General features: G+C 39.6%; 1 protein-coding gene across 1 annotated transcript; it reads right to left on the bottom strand.

Moving 5' to 3' along the window:
• Positions 1–463: 463 nt before the first annotated feature.
• On the bottom strand, positions 464–12,345 carry LOC144207437 (BTB/POZ domain-containing protein KCTD16-like). Its single transcript, XM_077732918.1, has 2 exons — positions 11,151–12,345; positions 464–1,540 (listed from the first exon to the last, which is right to left on the bottom strand). Exons 1-2 carry the CDS (start codon positions 11,944–11,946, stop codon positions 1,089–1,091), a joined length of 1,248 nt encoding a protein of 415 aa, XP_077589044.1. The 5' UTR covers positions 11,947–12,345; the 3' UTR covers positions 464–1,088.
• Between the last annotated feature and the right edge of the window lie 4,297 nt (positions 12,346–16,642).

Raw genomic sequence — 16,642 nt, 5'->3', positions numbered from 1 at the left:
ACCTGATTCTCACGTGTGCATATCATACATGGCGGTACTCTTTAGAAATCAAATGACTCACAAAGCCTCTCACTAATGTGTGACCTGGCCCAAAAAAAGAATAAATGGCGCTTGTTTTGAGCGCTGCTTGCGATACACATTTTCTCATGAGGTCGACAGATACATTAAAAATGTCAACAGGGGAGGGATCTGTTTCACTTTGGATGAAATCAGAATGGTGTGCTTGTATAAGAGTAGTGGGGATGCACATCACTATGGCAAAGTGGAACAGTCCTAAATTCCACACTCCTCTTTTTGGTGGTTGTAGTTATTTTAAACCGCGTTGCATCCATACTGGTCTGGGCATGGGTGCTAAAAAAACACTGTCTGCCGATTCGTTTTTCAAATTGATTGGACGTCAATGCCAGACTGTTCATTCATTTTCTGAAGTGCTTATCCACACGGGTCGTGGGGGGGGGGGGGGGGGGGGGTGCCGTAGCCTATCCCTTTGGTGGCGAGCCGATTGCAGGGCACAAAGAAACAAACAACCAACGTTTTAACTGGGGGCAATTTGGAGTGTTCAACCAGACGTGGGAGGAAACCGGAGTACCCGGAAAAAAACCCATGCAAGCCCGGTAAGAACATGTAGACTCCACACAGTGAGAGGCTACCTGGGTTTGAACCCTCGAGCCCCGAACTGTGAGGCAGACTTGCTACCTGTCTCCACCGGGCCACTTTGTAGTACTTTAGTATACTTTAAGAAAAGTATGCATTTCTTTTTTAAAGTATTGTCACTGGCCGATACCATGCAGCCGATTGTTGGAAGTTATATTAAGAGTCCAAAATCTTTTTTTAAATTTTTTTGAAATTTTGTGTTCAATTTTGGTATCGCTACTAAATATCAGCACTGGCCCTTACCATACCATAGTTTTTTTCAAAATGTGGTATCGTACAGTAACAGCATCGGGCTAATACCACATGGCTGATGTTAAAATCGGAAGCTGGTGCCCAAAAATAGCATTGGTGCAACACTCATTTTCAATAGTAGTTTTTGTCTCAGTGGACTCTCACGCTAACCAGGTGACATTACGCTGTTCTACACCCCGTACTCAAAGACGGTATTTTCTCAGAAGCTCCGATTGCCACATGTACTTGCGCTCCGGAAAGCGATCTGGAATCTGAATCCGGCGGAAGTCCTGGATGCATTTCTCCAGCTCCTGCTCGGGTGTCATCTTCTCCTTGTTGGCTTTCCTCTTGGCAGCCTCTCGGTCACGGACTCCGAAGGTCCTGCCGCGCAGAATGTCAGTCTTGCGCCGCATGTCGGCCTGCTGCATGGCGTGAGGGGGCCCTTTGTGCATGGGTCGGTCTAGGGACTGGATGTTGGGGCGTCGAGTCACGGGGCCGCGGATGACGGTCCCTTGTGGTGAGCTGGCCTCCGATTGGGTTTCCGAGCAAGAAGTGGAGAGCTCGTTGAAGGATGTACCGCTTTCTCCCTCGCGCTCGCTTTTGTGGCTCTTGCAGCAGCACTCGCAGTGTGAGGATGACCACCGTGAGGGCCCACCTATATTACACATAAACAGAAGTTCATATTACAGTTAGGAAACCCTTGCAAATCTTCAGATTTCAGGACAATACAGAATTGGAATGTTTCTATAGGCTCAGTAGTCAGCACACTTGACTACCAAAGTAACAGGTTCAAACCATAATTGCAGAATGGGAGAATTAGAAAGGGAGTACCATTGCTCTGGTTGTGTATAGCTTCTAGAGTCTTTTCAATTGTAGTTTGACAATGCAAGAAACAACATGTTGTGTTTTTCCAGGTTTTCCAGCTGCTAAAATTCTTACCATAAATTCAACCATTTTTAAAAAAAACTCAAGCTGCTGCTACTTAGCAAAAAAAAACCTTTGGATGTTATGCATAATGCACATGTCAAAGTTGTCTCTTCTCATAAAGCACGTTCCGTTCCTATATGCTAATTTCAACGCAAAATCTATTTTTAAGCAGTTTTAAACACCCTGTCGGACAGTGGCAAATTACTGCTTTTAACTGAGTTAGAGAGTTAAGGAGTTACATGAGTTAGCAAATCAGTTGCACAGTATCGGGCATTCTGAAAGAAACATTCGGAAAGACTAGAAGGTCATTTCTGCTTTTTTTTGATAACGAGCCAAGAGCTTAGCAGAATTATAGTTAAAGCTTGTTTTACCTAAAGGGGAAATATTGTTGAAACTGACTTTAATTGTCTGACTCAATCTAAATTCATTTTGAGTACAGAATACTATATTTCCAAATAAAACGGTTGGCCCATATTTGGCAAACTCGATTCCATGTTGTTAAACTGACCAAAGCGCCCTTCATTGGCAGTCTGGGTGAACAAAAAATGAGTCAACAGTGTGAAAAGGAAGAAAAAGTCTAGAAAAAATGTCTGCACTGAAAAGAAATAGAGCAACTTTCGAAAAAGGGCTTGCTCATCGTTCCCCAACTTTGCCACCAGTCTCCGTTGACAATACCTCCTCCCACGCTGTCAAATCCGCGGGGGAAATAGGCTTTTTTTTTTATTAGCTTGTGAAGATCCGGTGAAAAACAGGTCTCCCTTTTCAAGGCGCTGGTAGATAAGAGCGTACAGTGGTAGTAGCATCCTATCATACACGGGATCGTAAACCCTCCTTAATAGCTTTTTTCCCAACGTGGTGAGTCCTCACTTGCAATAATATCACACAGCGAGTCATAATTTGTCCATTAGCTCCTTGTGAACAGAGTTCAATGGGGTAGGGAGGGGGATTTTAACCTCTCTGTGCTCACTGTCATAATGATCGTATCCGAGACGCGGTGATTGTATTGGGTTGATAGTGAGAGAGTCACTAACAGCTTTTTAATGGATAATCCATGAGTAAAGAGGCCAATCAGATGGACAATTTCCCCCCGCAGAAAATGAATCCAGCTGAGTTGGGCAGACGAACATCACTCGGCAAATGGATGCAGGCGCTTGAGTGACCGGGATCTAGAGGAGGAGGTGGTGTTGGGAGTATTGTTCCGAAATGGGTAAAGGCCTGTACAGGCCATTAGGGCCACACGCCAACTCCCAATAATAGATGCGTGCAATTTTCAGGCCTTGTAGAAGAATGACTTGAAAACAACTGGAGTATAATTTAGCTATCTGTTATCCAAGTAATCCGCCGAGAGTGTGCCACGTGTCCACCGTGGTGACATTGTCCACGTCTTGAAATTTGGGTCTCTTTGAGGCCCCCTTGAGCTTGAGAAAGAGAACTAAATCACACAGCGTCAGGTGGGGCGAGTAGGGAGGATTCCAAAGCACGGCTGATATGATTTTCTTTTAATATTTAATCTTTTAAAAGGCCAAAAATAGGCACTTGCCTTATAAAGAATTAAATAGCTGAAAAAGTGCTACATTTTCTTGTAACAAGTCCGCAATGACCATATTTGGAAGTCTTTTTTTGATTCATTGCTGTCTTTTTTGGTTTGTTTTAATAAAAATAAGGAACCTGTGTGGCATTATGCACGCAACCCTATTACCAATACCTTTTTTAAGATCTTGGTAGAAGAAGAACAGAGCAGTGAGTTTCATGATACCCATCTCCAGTTTTCCAAAAGAACAACTGGCAGCCACCAGGGATTGAACCCTCGATATAAACACTGTGAGGCAGATATGCAAACCACTCCCTCACCATGCCCCATTGTATTTTGCATATTTTTCATTTTCTTATTTTAATTTACTAACGTACTTTTGTCATAGCAGCTAGCTTTTCAACTAGGTTATACTCCTGAGAAAAGGCCAACAGTACGGATTTTCCTTACTTAAATGCCAAATATTGCAAATGTTGTGTATATATAATAATTTGGCTTCAAAAATGCGATTTATATTCCAATGTGATATATATACACATACATACACATATAATATATGTCATATATTAAGCATATATAAGTTGTGCTTGAGTATTCGACACAGGCCAGCCAAACTATCAAAAAAAAACGACTTATAGTCCGGATAATACAGTAGCATTCCTACTAATTTAACGTTCAATAATATATACACTTCAGTAGCCACTTCAACAAAATATCCTTTTGATAGCGATAAGAAACAGGTTCAAACCACTAAAGATTAAAACGTACCCATGTCCTGAATGTGGTTATGTTTAAAAAGTAGGCGTACATCTTCTGTATCTTTTCAGGGAAGCCATTGATCGGCGTTCCTTGGTTCTCCGATCCATAAGACTCTCTTAAAAGATCCTGTTACCGCCACATTAAAAAGAAAAAAAAAACTGGCGCAAGCAGACTCCGTTTATTATAAGTAACAATGCTAAACTTTCTTTAATGAGAGCAGAACAAGCAAGGGTTGGGGGGGTATTTTACAGAAAATCACCAGTTGTGATGCCCATTTAAATGGCCATTTTTTTAGCAATTAAATCCTCCTAAATGGCAGAAGAAGTAGGACATGACGTACTCTGAAGGGGCTCAGACAAACGCAAATGTCACTGATTTTGTTTGCTCGCCCCCTAAATTAACACACTTCTTGCATTAGGAAAGCGGTTCCAGGGCTATGCTTGAAAGGTTAAATGCAAGACTATATTCTATTCTGAATGCTCCTTAGAAAAATAAATATCAAGTCGTACCAAAACTAACATGAGGCATCAGTGTTTGAACCGCTGTCATGCATGTGGACGCTTTGTGACGCATCGCAGCAGCTCAGTTCACTGCACATTAAAAGGTTAACAGTTTTGCATCATATTTGCATTTTTTTAACAATATGAGAAGATGAGAATAGCATGGAAATTACAGACAACAGAAAATTAGGAATTGCACGTGCCTTCCGGCAAAGGCATTCTCAGACGTCTTGTGTCGTGCTATTTTTTGGCTCGGTTTTCCCTTTTAACTTGAATTAACTGTAGAGTATAATTTATCTAGAGGACATGCTATGCATTATCTCATCAGAAATATGCTCGTTATTATTTTCTGCTTCTTCCACGCCAAAGGGTCAAAGAAAGAATTCCTAATCTCCTCGTTTTGGAAGTATTCTGCAATGAAAAAACATGAATTAGCATTCATTTCCATTATGAATGGTTCCACTGAATTTTATTCCCTTTTTGTCACGGTATTACAATATTTTCTCACTTTTTAAATATTTTAATCAGATTTTACTCTGTGATTACTCTGACTATTTTCCCGGAAAATCGGCACTAATCACAACCCACACCAAAACTTTACCGGATTATTTTTTTTTACAGAAATTGGATAATCCGGATCATGCTGACTTTGATCAGAAAATGTGAAGCCGTCTTTAATTTGCACTTTTTATCAGCACTCTATTGTAGTTACCTTAACCGCCATATGGCAATTTTAAGAGTTTTTTTTTTTAATGATTACTTTGCCAGGTAACTTGTGAACTCTCGGCCTTCCCCTCTCATTTTAGCCTGGCTAGCAAAGCCTCAGGAGGAGTGTAGTTTACATGCTTGTTAGCTTATGAATTAGGTCAGTGTGCCCTTGCAGCAGCGGGAGAAAAAAAAGCTTGTCTTGCAAAGTGACCGTCCTTATAGCAGTCAAGAAATCCGTTTGTCCACCACGTTGCTATTTGCCTCTCAAGCATCTTTGCAGCAGCTTAACTGATCGTCAGCGCACGCAATGTCTTGTAATATTTACATATATTTGAATTTGTCAATATAAAGTGCTTACACTCAGATAGTAACAAATATTAAGAGCTTTCCAAGTGAGGCCAAGCATTGGATTTAAAGTGCTTAGCGTATAATCTTTTGCTGCTCTTTGACCTGTAACCAAATAAGTTTTCATTCTTTGATATTTATGAGAAACTGACTTATTTTCCTGATGATTGATTGTAACAAGTGTGGGATATTCCTTCCAAATAAGGCTGGGTGCAATACTGACAAATAGATGACACAACAATGCAGACAGGGTCAAAAGTCTTTTGGAGTATTATAGCAAAACTGCAAATTATTATTATTATTTTTTTATAGTAACAATTATTTTATATAAGTAGAGTCTGTACAAGTATAACTGGGTTGGCAGCTAACTATTTGCATGATAACACATTCAAATATTAAATGAAACGCTCTATTTTTTTATTGTTATCAGTCGCATTGACAATAGAAAATGACTAAACTATAGCAAGTTGACAATAAATTCAATGTGGTGCTACGAAAGGACCTTCCTAAGTGTTTAAGTGTTGCGTTCAGGTGCAAGTCCAAAAGGGAAGATTACCAAATAGGCAAACAGGCATTTTAGTATCTTCTTTTTCTACTGATTTTCCCTGTATGGAGTACCTCCTATTGGAAAGCTTGTTGTTAAAATATGAGTGTTTATTGTTACAACTAAAAACATTCTATGATAATACAGTGTATTTCTACTCCATTGCTGCAACCTAACAGTAGGAAACATCCAAAAAAGTGCCGTCTTGACATTTTGACCGAAAACTCACAAGCCCTCCAAACATGCGATACCACCATGAAAGGCCTCCCTGGAGGGGTTGTTAAGAAGTTATATGTCAGCAACCCATGACACTCCCGTAGACTTGTTTTCTCCCTTTCAAGCACTGTTCAAAATGATTTCTTTGACCTAATGGTCAGGGGTTACAGTGGGGTATGGATTTTTAAAAGTGGTCTTGTGTCGTTTTCATGTTATACTGTTGCACTTTATTCTTTCTTAAAGTCAGAGGTCAGATTAGACTGAGGCTCATGATGAAAATACTAATGACCAACCTCCAATGATGGATTCAAATGTGTATGTTTTCCCTTTGAGTCTGGACATTCTCAATATATACTCCTATCTCCTGCCAAGGTAAGGTAAAGCCACTACTAGAAATGATGTAGTGCAAAATGGCGGCAGCACCTAGCCGTGACTGCACAGGTATTCCATCAGTAGTGGATGAGTTATTCACGGCCGGTAACATCCATCCCCTATAGGAATCGACAATTCATTCATACTTCAAACAGGCTGTGTTGAAAGTCTGCCTCCGTTACAGGCCGGCCATTGACCATATGCTATGACCGTTATGTGACATACTACAATCATGCAAGCTGTGAAGCCCAATTTGTTACATCAGAGTGGTTTGAGATAAATAAGTAGAGGTTCACCGTTTCCCTTTTTGTGGCCGCCAATGTGTGACTTGATTAAGCAACGCTCAAACTAGGTTAGCCTTCATCTCTCCAAATTGTGTCTCGGGTGGATGGCTGGAACCTAAATATTTTGGGATGTCCTGAATTGCTTTTTAATCAGTCAACACGCTTCACTTTCCCAAGAGATAATGAGGGAAGACTTTCCCCAAGTGCCAGCTGGGAGTTGGGAATCGATTGTCCTGACGGGAATAATACCACCACTGCCAATGTCTCTATTGAGCGGCATGGCCTACTTTTTCTACAATCCCTCTGAGTGCTGTCAAAATTCTGTGACCAGAGGATTTTTATTATGCTTCATTAACTCTGCAGGGGAAGCCTGATTTCAATACCGTGCTGATATATTTACCTGGTGAGCTGTTTCCACAGCAGTAGATCCACTTTGTTCGATATGGCTTTATGGTCACCTCCACTAATGTTTTCATTCAGTAGTATTACTAGTAGATGATACCGTTAGTGACTATGTTTTGCAACCATCTCAACTGGATGATAGTACCATTAGAAGTTATACAAGATGTGAAGCAAAAGGAAGATATTGCTGTGTATTTTTCAGATGATAAATAAGGTCAAAGTGCATACCATAGTGTACTCTATGTCAGACCTGGGTTGAGTTGTAAATCTAGCCAACCGATCTGCCTTTAAAGTGTGAACTCTTCATTGAGCCATCAATTGTCTGTCACTTAACCTGTTCAAGGTCATAGGTGAGTTCCAGATAAAGAGAGCATGTAAAAGGCAGTATCACATTTTTTTTTTATGGCAGTCAGCCATGGGCACAAAACCAACCACGCATTCATACCGATAACTAGCAAGAGGGAATCGCCCCCACACTGGCTAGCAGTGTCAAGCCGACTATGAGCACTACCAGTGAACGGCGCTAACTACAGCAATGTAAACACATTTGATGATCATATTTTCTGCCAAAATAATAAGAAAATAGCCCTTGAAGACAGGCATGAAAGGATACACAAAACGCAAAAAAATCTCAGTCAAATGATAGAATCATCCAATTTAGTCAGTGGGGGGCTGTATACTGTATATAAAAGAAATGAGAACTGGGGGTTTTAACTAGTCCCTTGACTCATAACTGAGATTGCAAAATACGGAACTCATTTGTTTTAATAGCGTGTTCAAATGAACGATAACGCCGATTATAATTGGCTGAAAGGCCGTTCTTAATGATATGGAGGAAACTGTCTCATAGAGTTTACAGCTGTGATTCTCAAACATTGTAAAACAAGGAGTATCTCAAAAGAATAATTTGCTCGTCAAGTTCTGAGATCAGGGTCAACATTGACTCACATGGTTGCCATTGACGAATCTAGATGTCCCATTCTTTGTGATTGGTGAATGATTGAACGGCAACATGTGCATTCATTGCCGTCCTCAGAGACTAAGAGAACTACATGTGTTTATTAGTCACCTTTACAGTACAGTTCTATAGAACTGGGAGAATTTGACCCTTTATTGGGTACTCGTGTAATTCATTGGCACGAGATGTTCGATTCATCACTCTATTTTAAACATGTTTTTGAAAAACGATTGCAAAGACTGTACAAGTACAGTGGTGAACTGTTTTTCACCAAAAGGTTAGGGTCAGCAACTGTCCTATATTTTGAATCAGGTTACACTGTTTGAAAGTGGATGCTGAGCACTGTGCTGCATTCTAAATATGACAACTCTGTCCTGTACAGGTCACATTGTCCTATCCATCTATATATACATACACATATATATAATAGTGTATATAGATACTACATATATGGTTTAAGATTAAAACATGGGGTGTTGCCTCTTTTTATTCCCCTCCAGTGTTCATGAACTTTGCTTTCAGATACTTGCTTCAATCAGAATTTTTTTTGCTCTCGGGTCCTTTTTTGCCTTTTTTTTCTGCCTCACTTCTCTCTGCCTTTGGCAGGTCCTCATGTAACTTTTACTCTCATCCTCCCTGCTCATCCACTCTGGCTTCCATCTGCTCACCGTCTTCTTTCCTTCCAGCCAGAGTCTCCAAATTCTTTCCCTCTGTCCTTTTTTTTTTATTCTTCTCACTATTCATTATTTCCTCTGCTCTAAAAAATAAATCCCCCCCAGTCCTTTCTAGCTTTCCAGGACACTGCCAATGTACAGAAAGTGGGGTTAACCTGCACCTGGAGCTCTTCCTTAATATTGAATGACTCACTTGATGTTATACTTACTACATTTGTACTGAAAAAACACTGCTCTTCTTACAAAATCCAGGACTCTCTGATACTCAAAAACAGCTTTGTGCCAATACTGAGCATTAGATTAGGAAAACATTACCATATATAACATTCAATGACAGTGACTGATTTAAGTTAACGGTAACAAGCAACAAAATAACGATATCAGGATATTGCAAAAAATATACTACTATGTTTTTATATTTACACTACTGATACAAACTTTGCCAAACAAATATATTTATCATATTACATCACATGGATGCCAAACTTAGTTGTTTATAAAAGTTTATTTCATGGAATTTGTATGCAACTTAATTACACAACTTACTCCAATTTTTAAAATTATTGCTGCAATAATAACCCTTATTTATGTCTCTAAAGTTGGATGACCTTTGTTCAAGCTGGAGAAGAAGGAAAAATACATTCCCAAAGTAGCAGATCAGGACTTGGTATCTACCAACCCTCAAAATCAAGTCAATCTGACTCATGCAAAAATATGTGATCATGATATCCCTACTAACAACACTTCCAACCTGGGCATCCCAGGTGGAGTTTTTCTTCTTCCTTTATTCCAAAGGGAAGCCTTCAGAACAATGAACAAAGTGTTTTTTAATTGGCCATATGGTCCAATCCACTCTTCCCTGCAAATCAACCATATTTGTAGCTAAATTTGGCTTTTGCTGATAAAGGAACTCCTAGTCGCTGATATGATACATTGCTCCGTAGACTGATTTTATTTGCTTTTTGTGCTGTCTATTGCTATATAATTCAGAGTCCTAGGCAGGCACAGTCAATATCTGCGCATGACACATGTACGTGATGCGAAGCAAGATTGAGAATTCACTCTCTCTTGTACTGTTGAACCCGATTGCAAATCAACACAATAGCAAATAAACTTTCCCCTAGATTACTTCCCTTTAGTTTTGAAGTATGAGTGAGATAGGTTATATATATGTTGCGTTTTCTGCCTATCCGTCATGTATTTATTCTCTATGAATTGTTTGGCAGTTGTAGCCTTGTTGGAGGGGTGCAGCTTGGCCAGTGTAAGAATGGGTGTATGTTTTTGGGTAAGTGATCAAAACATGGCCCTCAAATCAATTAAGGTTGAACTTAGATACAAATATAATTGTTTGTAACTCAACAACTTGGTGTTGGTTTTGCCATGGTAACCAAACATTGATTATAAGAATAATTGGAAAAGCAATTGGTAAAGAGAGAAATTGCCTCAAAAGAATCAAAATCAATAACTATATGATAGATTTGGAAGAAATTTCAACAGACTAGTGGTGGAATTTAGGTAGCATTGAATGGAACTGGAATGAAGGCAAATGGAACTGTCAGCATAAATATAAAGTGATTAATTACATATTCTGAGAAATCACAACATGAAATGACACATTAATCTATACAACTCAATTCATAATACAATTGTTTGAATGATGAATCTATAATTGGCTTTATCACAGCCAACGATCAAGTTTCAATGCCATTGACAGCAATAGTAGACATCCATTACATTTGGACTGGGAGGAGCAGGCAGTATTGGGATAGATTGATTACAGTGAATGATCGCTGCCAGGATTCCTCGTCAAAATGGATTGGACACCAATCAATGTCAAAAGCACTGAAACATGCACATTTGATGTGGATGGGGAAATGATTGATTCATTTCTAAATGGTGTCGCAATTAATCGATTAATATAATAGATGAACTCATTTTCTGCCTATGAGAACTCTGTCCACGTCCAATTCATATATATATATTTCTTTATTTATGTATTTATTTTTTATTTTGTTTTTGTGTGGTGTAGTGCCTGCTTGACTCACGGTAAAAGATGTACTGCGCGTAGTTGGACCAGAGCCGGTCGTCAACATAGTGGGCGACGGTCGAGGCGGTCAGGGAAGAGTTGCAGGCCACGATGTGAAAGCCGCTTTCGGACAGCATGTCAAACGCCCTCTCGGGGTGCTTGAACTTGAGGTAAAACCTGCATGTGTAGCGGTCCGGGGCTCGCTCGGCGTCTCGGTTCTCGTTCAGGGCATCTCCAAACACCTCCTTGGCCAAAGCGATCCTGCTGCTGATGAAGATCCTGGGCAACTTTCGACTCTTGGAGTCGGGCTCGCTTTCTTTGCCCCCCGCGGGGGCTTTTAGGGCCACCGTGATGTAACCATACCTCCGATCCAGGGAGTAGGATGGGTAGAACCTGTGCTCGCTGCCCACGGATGCGTCGTCCCGGTCGCTGAAGTCGTCCGGGAAGAGTTTGGACTCCTCTGTTGAGGAGGACGATGTTAAAAGTTTGGCTAAATCGGGCAACTGGAAGTATTCCGCCTCCCGTTTCAGACGCCCTCTCTCGGGGAAGTGGTCCGGGAGGACGACTTGTTTGTCCCGCAGGTAATCCAAGACGTAGCGAAACAAGAAGCCGTCCCGGTCGATAAAGAAGCGACCTCGGAAGTCCCGGGACAGGTCCACGGAGGAGCCCTTTTTGCTGGAGAACAGCTTCCCGAGGAAGGAATTGGGGAAGGCGCTCAAGGTGGCTTGACGGGTGTAGTACACCTGGCCTCCCACGTTCAGCTCCACCACGTCCGACGGGGGGCTCTGCGTGGAGCCGCTCTCCTTTTCGCTCATCTCCCTCTTTCCTTAAGAATCTCACCTCACGGCGTCAAGTTCAGGGCGTCAGGCGCCCGCACTCACCAGCATCGGTCATTACGATGCGAGGGTGTCCACCCCCAGCCCCCTTCGACCCCTTTTAAATCCTTCCAGTTTGCGCGTGGACTGTTTGAGCGCATCCCTTTTTCCCCGACCTCAATGATAGATTGTCGTTCAGGATGTATCCACCGAGGAGCGTCTCTTATTTGCCAACCGTGAAGTAGAAATCCCTGTTTAAGAGGGTTATTGTTGAAGGAGTGCGTAAAAGTCCCGATCCCCACGTGGATGGATGCTGGCAGAAGTGGATGCGCACCCGCATCCCTTCAAAGTGCTGAGTGCAGCCGGCAGACGGTTTAAATTCATGTTGAGCCGAGCTGTGAAACGAGATGGGGGGAGAGAGAGAGAGAGGGAGAGAGAGAGGGAGATTGAGGGAGAGGGAGAGAGGGAGAGATAGAGAGGGAGAGAGAGAGGGAGAGAGAAGGATAGAGGGAGAGAGAGAGATAGAGAGGGGAGAGAGAGAGAGGGAGAGAGAAGGATAGAGGGAGAGAGAGAGATAGAGAGGGGAGAGAGAGAGAGATGGAGAGAGAGAAAAGATAGAGAGAGAAAACAATGTTTTACATCATCTTAAAGACAAATGACATTTGCATGACTAGACTTATTTAAAACAACAAAATATAATCACCGAAAGGCGACTGAGGCGCTTTTTATCCAGCAAAGCAAATTTTAATCCATCGAGAGAAAGAGAGAGTTACAGTACTGAGTGATATAAATATAAATCAAAATATCAAAACAGGAACAAATATTTCAAATAAAAACTGAAAAATTGATAAAGACAATCCAAATCATGCTCTTCCAATTAAGTTTTTTTGTTTTTGTTTTGTGGCCTCACATAGCTTTACAATTTGGTTGCCATTGACGACAATAGACGTCTCATCATTTTCAACTGGGAAGGATGGAAGTGATCAATCCTTTTTCAATATCCTTAGAGTTAGCAATACTCTTTTTCGATTGGTTGAAATTTTGTAGAAAACTCCTTGCAATTTATGACAGCCTTAAGTCTGGAACAAGCCAGCCCTGGTGATGCTAACAAAGACTTTAGCTCACGGCATTTAATGTTTTACATTCTGCTCGTGATCGACTTGTAAAGACCAGTGTGTGTCTTTGGTGTTTTCTTCCCCACAGAAGAATCATATTTTTATTTTTTATTTTTTTTAAAGGAGGGAGCCATAGGAGGAGGAACTAATTGAGTCACATTATTCTGGATCGTGATGGCAGGGGGACTCTAGGGAAGGACAGGATTTTTTTTTCCAATAGACTTTGCAGAATTGCCATCAATATACTTCCCATAGAAGCCAAGAATTGTGAGTGTGGAGGAGGGGACGTGATTTAGGTGAGACAAGGGAAATATACTGCACTTTTGGTTCGACACTTTGTTATATACTGCGACAAGTCGTGTTGCACTGATGTTAGTATCGGAATGGGGCCCTATACGCTGCTAAAATGCAGGAGTCAACACTGGTCTATACTAAGAAATAATCAAATTGAAAATTCAAAGGAGAAATGACTAAAATATGTTGATTTTTTTGTTGTTGTTGTTGTCAGATGTAAAATTATAGGGTGAAGTCATGTGGTGTTCTAAGCCAAGTAGAGAAGTTTTGTAACAGATTTGTGTTATTTGACTACATTTTAAATGGTACATACCAGCAATACAAGTCAGGATTTTGCGTGTTATGAAAAATGGCAATTGAGTACACTAACAAAGTAGTTTAGTGTCTCAGAAAAAAGCTAAAATGAAGTATTTTCCTGTTTTGTTAAGATTTTTAAACAGTTTTTGTACTACCATGTGATTATGTGATAATGCATTCAAGAAAAATGAATATTTTGGATCGTTTTTTCCTCATAAAATGCCATATCGGTACGGTATCGGCACAGTCGGGAGCAAAAATCGGTGCAAAACTCGTTCCAATCAGCCAGGTATTCAGATCTGTCAGTGTAGAGTTTATGTGAACAATTATGCCTAAACGGCTCCCAGCATGGAAACTAATCAACTTCCCGTTTTTTTCTCCTCCTTTAGCTTGTTGTGAGTTTGAAGCCGCATTGTCGGAAAGCGGAGGCTTTTATTGCCACTGTGCTGATGATAGAAGAGCACCCTTGACTCCTGGTTTGGAGGAGGCAGCGGTCACGCTTTGCCCTGTTAATTCCGAGTACATTGTGCTGGAGAAGGGTTGCTAAGCAGCCACCGGGGGACTGAGTGGGATTCAAACTGCGGGATTTTGGAGCAATATAAGCATACATTTTTCTTTCCCTGTGAGATTTTTATGCTGCGTTTTCAGCGCTACTCTCACGTAACGGTGGCAGACTTGTTTTCATCATGTGCTGTATTGTAATCACACTCGGCCCTCGGGGTCCAGTTACAATGGCGACACATGAGCATGTAATCGCCGGGATCCACTGAGAATCCCAGTTTTGCTGCAGATGTCATGAGAACTTGCGGATGAGTGCAAAGAATGGGATTGAAGTCTCTCCACTGGCCTATATTAAGCTGTCAGGGTTGCTGAAATTGGAATTTCATGAGAACTGGGCAAGTGTTTTCAAATAGTATGATGTAAAATGATTGCGATTGGCGGGAGACACGTCCCAAAAAAATCTTCTGGCCAAGATGCACGTGGAAGAAAATGGTTTAACAATACTTTCTCTAAAACTCAAACAATTCATTATCATGGCAGTATATACCAATGAGACAATATTTAAAGGGAATGTGAAGGTGACTGTTTGTTGGCTGCACATTATTAAACTGCCTTTCATTTGAAAATGTTCATCGAAAATTCTTTTTGAAGGAGCATAAACATACATACATGCTTTTTTTCAAAAGTGTGGATAACAAATCTTGGAATACATTTACAATTGCCTTTGTTACTGTTTTGCTAACCCTTTGGCAAAGCCACGTTTTGGGGGGTAAATATGTGATCTATGATTTGATTGCTGCTGATAGCCTTTGGTATTCTTTTGACCCCTTTTTAAAAGCCCAGAATTTTTACTCGGTTGCCCATGACATCTGCAAGCCAGAAGCTGAGTTGCATTTAGTTTGTTTACTGACTGGACATATGGCGAGAGCCTAAGGCATTTTCATTTTTTTTTCTTTTAGTTGTGTTAAAAATAACAAATTTGGGGTCCATTTGAACCTAATTACTTGGTTAGAGAGTTACTGATTACCTCTTGGTTCAACTTGAAACTTATCATTATTATTATTTATTATTATTATTATTATTATTATTAGTAGTAGTGGTAGTAGTAGCAGTAGCAGTAGTAGTAGTAGTAGCAGTAGTAGTATTAGTATTAGTAGTACTAATAGCAGTAATAATAATAGTAGTAGTAGTAATAGTAGTAGCAGTAGTAGTATTAGTATTAGTAGTACTAATAGCAGTAGTAGTAATAATAATAGTAGTAGTAGTAGTAGCAGTAGTAATAGTAATAGTAGTAATAGTAGTAATAGGAGTTGTAGTAGTAGTAATAGTAGTAATAGTAGTAATAGTAGTAATAGTAGTAATAGTAGTAATAGTAGTAATAGTAGTAATAGTAGTAATAGTAGTAATAGTAGTAATAGTAGTAATAGTAGTAATAGTAGTAATAGTAGTAATAGTAGTAATAGTAGTAATAGTAGTAGTAGTAGTAGTAATAGTAGTAATAGTAGTAGTAGTAGTAGTAATAGTAGTAGAAGTAGTCGTAATAGTAGTAGAAGTAGTAGTAATAGTAGTAGAAGTAGTAGTAATAGTAGTAGAAGTAGTAGTAATAGTAGTAGAAGTAGTAAAAATAGTAATAGTAGTAATAGTAATAGTAGTAGAAGTAGTAGTAATAGTAGTAGAAGTAGTAATAATAGTAGTAGAAGTAGTAGTAGAACTAGTAGTAATAGTAGTAGAAGTAGTAGTAATAGTAGTAGAAGTAGTAGTAATAGTAGTAGAAGTAGTAGTAATAGTAGTAGAAGTAGTAGTAATAGTAGTAGAAGTAGTAGTAATAGTAGTAGAAGTAGTAGTAATAGTAGTAGAAGTAGTAGTAATAGTAGTAGAAGTAGTAGTAATAGTAGTAGAAGTAGTAGTAATAGTAGTAGAAGTAGTAGTAATAGTAGTAGAAGTAGTAGTAATAGTAGTAGAAGTAGTAGTAATAGTAGTAGAAGTAGTAGTAATAGTAGTAGAAGTAGTAGTAATAGTAGTAGAAGTAGTAGTAATAGTAGTAGAAGTAGTAGTAATAGTAGTAGTAGTAGTAGAAGAAGTAGTAGTAATAGTAGTAGAAGTAGTAGTAATAGTAGTAGAAGTAGTAGTAATAGTAGTAGAAGTAGTAGTAATAGTAGTAGAAGTAGTAGTAATAGTAGTAGAAGTAGTAGTAATAGTAGTAGAAGTAGTAGTAATAGTAGTAGAAGTAGTAGTAATAGTAGTAGAAGTAGTAGTAATAGTAGTAGAAGTAGTAGTAATAGTAGTAGAAGTAGTAGTAATAGTAGTAGAAGTAGTAGTAATAGTAGTAGAAGTAGTAGTAATAGTAGTAGAAGTAGTAGTAATAGTAGTAGAAGTAGTAGTAATAGTAGAAGTAGTAGTAATAGTAGTATGATCATCATTTTTAGTATTATTATCATCATCATTATTGTTATTATCATCATCATCATTATTATTGTTGTTATTATTAT

This window comes from Stigmatopora nigra, chromosome 14, assembly GCF_051989575.1.
Source record: "Stigmatopora nigra isolate UIUO_SnigA chromosome 14, RoL_Snig_1.1, whole genome shotgun sequence".
Lineage (NCBI taxonomy): Eukaryota > Metazoa > Chordata > Actinopteri > Syngnathiformes > Syngnathidae > Stigmatopora > Stigmatopora nigra.
The sequence above is the reverse complement of the archived record's forward strand: the minus strand, read 5'-3'. Positions and strand labels throughout refer to the sequence as shown.

Excerpts from the sequence above, each read along its gene's own strand:
- LOC144207437 (XM_077732918.1), bottom strand. The coding sequence starts at position 11,946 with ATGAGCGAAAAGGAGAGCGGCTCCACGCAGAGCCCCCCGTCGGACGTG. Across the intron at positions 1,541-11,150 it reads CGCGCAGTACATCTTTTACC|GTGGGCCCTCACGGTGGTCA; the intron begins GTGAGTCAAGCA and ends TGTGTAATATAG.